The sequence below is a fragment of the Neophocaena asiaeorientalis genome, unplaced genomic scaffold, assembly GCF_003031525.2.
Source record: "Neophocaena asiaeorientalis asiaeorientalis breed wild unplaced genomic scaffold, Neophocaena_asiaeorientalis_V1.1 scaffold607, whole genome shotgun sequence".
NCBI lineage: Eukaryota > Metazoa > Chordata > Mammalia > Artiodactyla > Phocoenidae > Neophocaena > Neophocaena asiaeorientalis.
Genome location: NW_020173405.1, coordinates 501,230 through 509,702, shown reverse-complemented (window position 1 = coordinate 509,702; position 8,473 = coordinate 501,230). Strand labels below are relative to the sequence as shown.

The 8,473-nt window shown below is 55.9% G+C and overlaps 1 protein-coding gene across 2 annotated transcripts in view; it reads left to right on the top strand.

Annotated features, from left to right (window-relative positions):
* RCC1L (RCC1 like) overlaps positions 1 to 5,298 on the top strand; it is a 31,556-nt gene extending 26,258 nt beyond the window's left edge. For both annotated transcript variants that reach the window (XM_024747206.1, XM_024747207.1), the window contains one exon: positions 4,540 to 5,298. In XM_024747206.1, coding sequence (XP_024602974.1) covers positions 4,540 to 4,769 — 230 coding nt within the window. In that variant the 3' untranslated portion in view covers positions 4,770 to 5,298. The remainder of the gene's footprint in view (positions 1 to 4,539) is intronic.
* Positions 5,299 to 8,473: the final 3,175 nt, after the last annotated feature.

Here is an 8,473-nt window from a genome sequence, read left to right as displayed (position 1 = left end):
GAGAGGGACGGGGAGAGAGGGGGGAGGGAGAGAGGGAGAGGGAGATGGAGAGAGAAAGGGAGAGAGGGAGAGGGAGATGGAGAGAGAAAGAAAGAAAGGAAGAAAGGATTTATCGGTCAACAACCCAGGGAAAATGTTTCAAGGCACTCACTTTGGTGTTTGTTTTAGGGGCTCTTTCTCTCAGCTCCCCTGGCTGCTGGCTCTCCTGGATCCCCTGAGCTCGGCAGGCCCTGACTCCGGTGCTTTCTCTAAGAGAACAGGTCAAAAGGGAGACTTTAAACTTGTTGGAAAAAAATGGCTGTGGCCCAGAGCTGTTCCCAGCCTGGCTGGTGCTGACATGCTTGTTCCCGGGGACCCTACCCCGCGTGAGGAAAGGCATGGCGGCGGCTGGACCATGGCCGGCAGCTCAGGGATACGGAGCAGTTAGAATCCTGCTGCTTCTCTTGGGAGCCACTTGCAGCCCTCTCTGTAATAGCCCCCCTCCCCCCACAAGGGGCTTCCTTCTGAGGGGCAGCTGGGGAAATGGCCAAGCAAGTGGGTTTTGAGTGAATGACCGTTGTGACTAGGGGCTCCCCACCTGCCTCGTGTCCTCCCAATTAGAGCGAAGATCAGCTGTGAAATCAGCTTTGAGAGCGTTTTCGTTGTCCAGGTGGCCGGGCCAGGCTTGGCCTCTGTGGTGGAGTGCCAGGCCTGGGGGCGGATGCCCCGTTGTTCAAGCCGGACCCCTGCGCCGAACGTCCCTCTGAAGTGTCGTTCCCGGCCTCCATGCCATCAGGGAAGGGTCACTCTGGTCTGTCCTGTGACGGCTGCTTTCATGCCCCACACCATTGTCTCCCCTTGTGTGTCTGTAGAGCTCCTTCGCCCCCCGTGTCACCTTTTGCTCGGGGTTGGGAGCATGGTGCTGAGGTCCATGCCGGCTCTGAGATGCAAGGCTGGGGCTCTGGGAGAGTGGTGGTGACAGGAACCAGGTTTTCGATCAACTAGGTTGGATTCCTTAAAGGTTAGTCTCTTGTTGGGTAGTTGGACCTTTCTCCAGTCTGTTCTGTTGTCGCTTAAAAAAAAAATTGCAGGTGATTTTTATTCTTTAAACACTCTTTTCTTATTAATCTTAAGTAGGGGATATGTTACATCATTTAAAAAGTATTCCAAGAAAGAAAAAAAAGAGTAAAGCCGTATTTGTAGGTCCTGCAGTGCTATTAACTAGTTATCCTTAGACTTCCTTACAGAGCCTGGGCTTTTCTGACGATTCGTAGGCCTAGGAAGTGACATCTGAGTCACCTGATTGAAACCTCTCCTTCCGGAAGCTGTCCAGGAGGTTTTCCTCCTCCACATTGATGCTCAGGGCTCAAAGAGGTTCAGTGATTTCTTTAAGGTCACACACCTAGTAAGAAGCGGAGGACTTCCCTGGTGGCTCAGTGGTTAAGAATCTGCCTGCCCATGCAGGGGACACGGGTTCGAGCCCTGGTCCGGGAAGATCCCACATGCCGCGGAGCAACACAACTACTGAGCCTGTGCTCTAGAGCCCACGAGCCACAACTACTGAGCTCATGTGCCACAACTACTGAAACCTGTGCGCCTAGAGCCCGTGCTCCACAAGAGAAGCCACCACAATGAGAAGCCTGCGCACTGCAAGGAAGAGTAGGCCCCGCTCGCCACGACTAGAGAAAGCCCGTGTGCAGCAACAAAGAGCCAACACAGCCAAAAATAAATAAATAGATATTTTTTAAAAAGTGGAGCCAAGAATCAGACTGAGAATTTCTGACTTTAAGATGTCACCATGGTCCCCCTCCTCTTCGAGGGCCTGAGCTGGGTTCCCCTGGAGTCCCCGCGGTGGAGGGAGGGCGAGGTGGAGGTGGGGACCCTCTGCCCGATGGCAGCCCTGCGGGCCTGGGAACAGGACACTGGGGAGAGCTTTCGAGTGGTGCCACCCCCACCCCCACCCAGGCCATGCCCTAACTTTCCAGCGCACATGACCGCCATTCTCAGGGCCTGGAGCTGTCCCGGGGGCCGGTGCTTTGCACCGTCTCTCTTATCCTCAGAACAGCCTGTGAAGGTTGGGCTGCCCCCCAGCCTGCCCCCGCGCACACTGACTTCAGGATTCGAAGCCGCTGGCCCAGTCTCTCAGCCGCGCAGTGGGTGGGCTGCGACGTGACCTCGGTGCTCTGAGCACAGACTACGCCCCCCCCGCCGTGCGCCTCTCTGGTGGGGCTTGGGTTGGAGCACAAGCTGGGAACCCTCTGCTTCCTGGGCCTCTTTCTTACCTGGCTGCTTCAGGAGCCACAGGCCCCGGCAGTTCTGACGCCCCAGGGGAGGGCGCGCCGCAGGGGCTGGGCCTCCTCGCAGGCTGAGCCGGCTCCCCTCCTGGGTGTGGCCTGGCTTCTGGGCGCGGGTCAGGGCATCCCGGGTACAGCTGAGTGGGGACACGGCAAGTCTGGTGGCCGGATCACAGCTGGTCCAGCGCTCCTCTCTGCCTTCCTCTGCCCTTCACCTGGTGGGTGTGTGTCTTGGGAACTTGTCCTGGTGCAGAGAGCTGTTCCTACACTGATTCTGCTCAAACTTTTCAGAGTCACTCAGGCCAAATATGGTTCGTTTTCTGGAACTGTTTGCCTTTGCAACAATTTGAGTGTAAATTGGTTTAGAATAGAAACTCCTTTTAACCCTGATGAGGCCACAAATAAAACGTGGCTGAGGGCAGCCTTCTCTTGGCCTCAGTTGAGAGGCTGACAGTGAGGGGCAGGTGGCCGGGGGGGCTGGGGCCCCGGGAGCTACCTGCTGCTCCCCAGAGAGGCTCCTGGGGCCAGCGTCAGCCACGACCGTCGTCCCGGCGAGTCAGCCAAGGTGAGGTGGCTCCCTCTGCTCTGGGTTCTGATGGTCACAGCCCTTGGGGAACAAGGACAGAGGTGCCTAAGTGTGACAGCTCGGCCGCAGGTCAGCGCGGAGAGTGGCCCTTTCCTGGGGAAGGTCAATAAAGGTGCTCTCGTGGCCCGGGGAGGTTGCTAGGAGCTCACCTGGCCTGGTCATCCCAGGCAGCGTGTTTTCTTCTGCTTCTGCAGCTCTGGGCCTTTGCGATGAGCGGAGGGCACTGCCGCATGTTTGTTCAGTGATTTCTGTAACAGGTTTTGCTGAAGGCGTTTGTTTAGGGACGGGTGAGTAGCACGACTTGGTTGCTAGCATCCATTTGCCTTGTGGCTGGGAGACCCTAATGGACTTGCCTCTGAACGGTTGATGTTGCTGCCTCTGGGCTTTTAGGGCAGGCCATCTGGACTAGGCCTTTCCCTCTGAAGCTCAGTAAACTCCGCAGGCTGTTACAGATCCCTCTCCAGCTGTCACGCTGCCCCGCTGAGCGCTGCCCCGGGGGAGGGATGGCAGGATTCGGATCCGGTCATCGGCGTCCTGGCAGGGCTGAGGGGGAGGTGGTGCAGGTGCTCTGTCTTAGAAATTGCCCCCTAAGAAGACACTACACTCGCACCGGCTTTCTGCGTCTAGAATCTCTGGAAAGACAAGAAACCAGTTAAAAGTAGTTTCCAGCTCAGAGGGAAGGTGGGGAGCAGGGCACGGGATGACAGGGTGGTGTCCAAGGGTATTTAATACCTTTCCTTCTTTTCTACTGAATGTCATTTTATATCGTAGCCATGTGGCTATCACCTATTCAAAGTAATAATAACAATAACATTTATAATAATAATACAACAAGAGGAGAAAGCAAAGTGCCCCTCTCCTGGAGAACTGGGTGGCTGTGTGCACCTGGAGATCCCGCCTGTGTTGTGGGCACCATGGAGTTTGGAGGGAGGGGGGTCCATCTCCACGGCCCAGCTGTGGGGCAATGAGAGTCACCGTCAAGGCCAGCAGGCTGGAGCCTCCACACGCACGAGGCTGTCTGCACTTCACCTGGAGGGCTGGGCCTGTGATGAAGTGATGTCAGTGAGGGTGACAGTGTCGGCAGGGCTGCCAGCCAGGCCTCTGGCACCTTCTGAGACGAAGTAAATACCCCTCCTCCGGGGTGCGCAGGCCCTGGGAGCAGCCTGCCTGGGTCTGGAGCTGACGTGTAGAGCGGGTGAAGGCACTGGGCTGGGAGGCTTCCTTCCCACAGTGGACCCTGAGGGCAGGGCAGGGCAGGGCAGGGCGGGAGGGTTTCTGGAGCTGCTCCAGGGAGCTGTCTGGTGACCCCTGGGAAGGGTCACTGAACAGCTGGCTTGAGCACAGGTTTGGCCTCTGGGGAGTCACACTCACGGGGAACGGCCTCTGTGGGGTGTGCACGTCCCAGGACGGTGCAGGCAGGGTCCGTGTGCGTGTCCAGAGCGGCCTCTCGGGGGGTGCTGCCCGGGTCTGGGTGGGGAGTCAGGACGGCCCTTCCCACGGTGGGTGCATCTACCCTTCCCAGCAGATCTGCCGGGTGGGTGTTAGCACCCCATTTCCAGATGAGGGAGCCGAGGCTCAGAGCAGTTAGGTCACCTGCCCAGAGCAGAGCCAGGGTCAGGCCCTTGATCGGCCACCGCCAGGCCCTCTCTCCTCACGGTGTGCTGGTTCTTGTTTGTTCAGGTGACGATGCCTGGGGAGCCTGTGGATGTGGCGTGCGGTGTGGACCACATGGTGACCCTGGCCAGGTCCTTCATCTGAACGTCCTCCCCGGCCCGCTCGAGCCAGGCCTCGGCCTCAGGACCGCTTGGACTGCACAGCAGAGGCAGCCGCTGGGGCTCTGGTTGGGGCCCGAGAGGGTCGGGGCCCTCCGTGTGGTGTGCCGCGCTCCCCGGCAGCCCGGAGCGGTGTGACTGGAGGTTCCGGGACGGGGTCCCCCTTCCTGCCGAGGGTGAGACGCGCTGCACTCAGCACAGATGCCGCCGTTATCGGCCGAGCCCCAGGGGTGTGTGGCCCCGGCAGGGCGAGGATGATCTGCTCATCTCGGCTCCTTCTGGGGAACACACGACGGCTTCTGGTGTCACGTCTGGTCTTTGGAAAGTTTAGCCCGCTCAGCCGTCTCTGCTTGCTGCTGGGACACCAGCCGAAACCCCTTGCACTGGAGTTCTCCCTGGAAATGCCAGTGGGCGCCAGCCCAGGACCGTGTGGGCCCATGGCTCTCAGCAGCCTTGTAACCATTCTTACTGCCTGGCTTAGAAGACTTGAGAAGCCCCCACGGGAGGAAGAGCGAGGCCAAATTCTTGTGGGCCAAGGGCTCTGAACACATCCTGCGAAAGCTTGGCTGGAGTACTAGCCTTGGAGAAGGAAAATTCAGAAACAGTGACAAACATTTGCATTAGTAGTGTAACTTGTCTTTTTCTTTAAAAACTTCTTTTAAAAATCTCTCTTGGAATAAAGTCTGTTTTCTGCTTTTTCGTTTTTAAGAACTGGAGAGGCCTTTTTATTTTAACCTGATCATTTAGAGATTAGCTTTCAAAAACAAGGCTTTTGGTAAAGAGGCAACTAGAAACCAGTGAAAAATACTCTAGAAGACAGCCCCACTTGAAAACTGTTTGTTTTCTGACCAGAGTCTGCTCCCGCAGTGCAGTTGGGAGAAAATGATGAAGTAGAAAACCAACTGGGCAATCATGTCACAAAGCAGGCTCTCACTCACGGTTTGCCTACATCCCCCATCTTTTATTCATTCACTCAACAAACACTTACTGTTGTACCCCGTACTTGTCAGGTACTGTTGATCCCACTGGGTCACGTGGTGGCAAACAGAATCCCTGTAAGCAGGTCTCATGACACTTACATTCGAGGAGGCAAAACAGACAAGCAAAGTGCATTAGGTGGTTGCGTGGGCTGTGGAGGAAAAGCCGGAGAGGGACAGGTGGTGCCGGGGGCGGCGGTTTAAAGCGGAGCCGTCACTGACCCGACATCCTCGCTGCGACCTGAGGCAGCTCGAACCGGCCAGGCGGTGTCTGGGGCAGCGGCCCTGGGACCCCTCACCTGGGCTCCTACCACCTCCACTTCTCTGTAGGGGGACCAGTTCTTAACGTTTATTACAGCAAAGTTTTTCCATAAACTTGAAACAGAAATTGAAAACCATCTGTCATTTTCCTTCCTGGAGCTTCTAGTTGGGCCGAGGACCATGTCACCCCAGTGGTGAATGGCAGTAATCCATCCTCAGGGAGATACACGCCTTGAAGCACATGCTGATGTGAGGAGGGTGGTGTCCCCGAAGGGCAGGCCGGGGTCCCCCTAGTGATGTTCAGGGACCGTAGGGGATGGTGGTGATGATGGAGGGTCTCTGTCAAAGGTGGGAATGGTTTTTAGCCTCCCCTCGTCCCCTCAAGTGGCAACCATGACTCAGGTCCAGTAACTACTTCTACCTTGGACACAGCACCCAGGGTATATTAAGGGATGTCTTTGGATTTGTCTTAAAACCCAGTGTTGGGACTTTCCTGGCGGTCCAGTGGTTGAGACTTTGCCTTCCAATGCAGGGGGTGCGGGTTAGATCCCTGGTCGGGGAGCTAAGAACCCACATGCCTCAGAGCCAAAAAACCAAAACATAAAGCATGCAGCATTGTAACAAAGTCAATGAAGACTTTAAAAATGGTCCACATAAAAAAAAACTAAAAAACCCCCAAACCCAGTGTCTCCCAGTGGGGTCTGTGCCCTTTGTGGCGACAGGGGTTCCCAGCTGGAGCGCATCTGCCAGGCCCTTCCCATGGCTGTCCTCTGTGCTCGTGTCCCTTCTCAGCTTCTGTCCTGTTGTTCCCAGCCTCTCCCAGCATTCAACAGAGGCCTTCTACACCATTGGCTCAGCTGCTGTGATTTCTCATTTTGTTCCTGTGAAGGGTCAGTGTTTCAGGCTCCGGGCTCCTCTCACGTTATCGAGTGCATGGGTGACACCCTGGGTGAAGCGACCATGGGCCACCTCCGACGTGATCTCTCTTCTCACACTCAGACTCCGTCCATTCACAGATGTTGGGGCCAGTGCAGAGCCCTGAGAAGGCGTAGGGACTCCACCGCCGTTCGGGTGAGTGGACAGCCCCTTCCAAGGCACTTGGGTCTCCGCCTTCCGTCCCCTGAGCCCCCGGCAGACGTGCAGGCTGCCACTTCATAACGGTTCTGGGGGAGGGACGGCTCTCACTGTGCGCAAAACCTTAAATCAGCTAATAGAAGACGCGGCTCACCACTCTCGTCAGGTCAGTCCTGACACTCAGAATCCTGTCGTGACCACGCTTGTCCCCTGAATAGATGGTCGCCCATAATAAGTGCCCAAACACTCACGCACTTGCTGTGTTCTGTGCGGCAGTCGGGTGCTGAGAACCACACGGTCGAAACTTGGCCCAGCAGGTGACGGCCTGGCCGCGCGCCCGGCTAACTAGGCCCAGGGCGAAAGCTTGGGCTGTCCGTGAAGATCGACACTGTTCTCCTGTGTGACGCCCGGTCCCAGCACCTCCTGACCGGCAACAAGAGTGACTCAAACTGTCTCGTGGGCTAGTCTTCTTTATCAGAACTGATGAGCTGCCTCGTGTGGTGTGACGCACAGACAGACCTTGGGGGCGGCACCCAGCACAGGCCCGGCCCTGTGAGACAGCCATCGTCCCAGCACCTGCCCAGCCCAGGACTGACCCCCAAGAACTTATCCCCTCCCCCAAAAGCCCCATACCTTCCTTTCTGTCTCCCAGGATGCATTACCAGCCACCCCCCGAGACTCAGATTGCATTGATCAAGAAATCCCGGCCTTGCTTCCACACGAACCTTGCTATTTAACCTGGAGCAACAGCCGGATAGATTAAGCTTCAGCTGAGACAGTGTTTGGAGTCCTTCTAAGATGTCTTTTCTCAGATTTGGGGCCACACTGAGGTGCGTGCTCAGCAGTCACAGTTACAAGGATAAATCCAGATACCGTGGTCACCTCCTCAAACCAGGAGTCCACTGTCTTGCCAAGGAGGCAAACAGGTGAGATGTAGCTGGTGGGGGCGGGGATGGCCCCTGGGGCTGGAGGGTAGAGTGGCTTAGTCTTGCCATTGCTCTGGTAGCCTGGTGGCAGCACAAGTGCCAGGAGACCAGAGAGTAGAGGACATGAAGCCATGCCCATCAGAAAATGCCCTGTTTGACAAACGAGACCTCATCGGGCTTAAAAGCTTTTGCACAGCAAAGGAAACCATCCGCAAAACAAAAAGACAGCCTACGGAATGGGAGAAGATATTTGCAAACGATGGGACTGACGGGGTTAATAGCTAAAATACACAGACAGCTCATACAACTCAATAATAATAAAAAAACAACCACCACCCAATCAAAAAATGAGCAGAAGACCTAGATAGATGTTTCTCCAAAGAAGACATACAGATGGCCATCAGGTACATGAACAGCTGCTTAACATTGCCAGTTATTAAAGAAATGCAAATCAAAACCACAATAAGGTGTCATCTCACCCCGGTCAAAATGGCCAGCATCAAAATGTCTACAAATAACTAACGCTGGAGAGGATGTGGAAAAAAGGAAATCCTCGTACACTGTCGGTAGGAATGTAAATTGGTGCAGCCACTATGGGGAACAG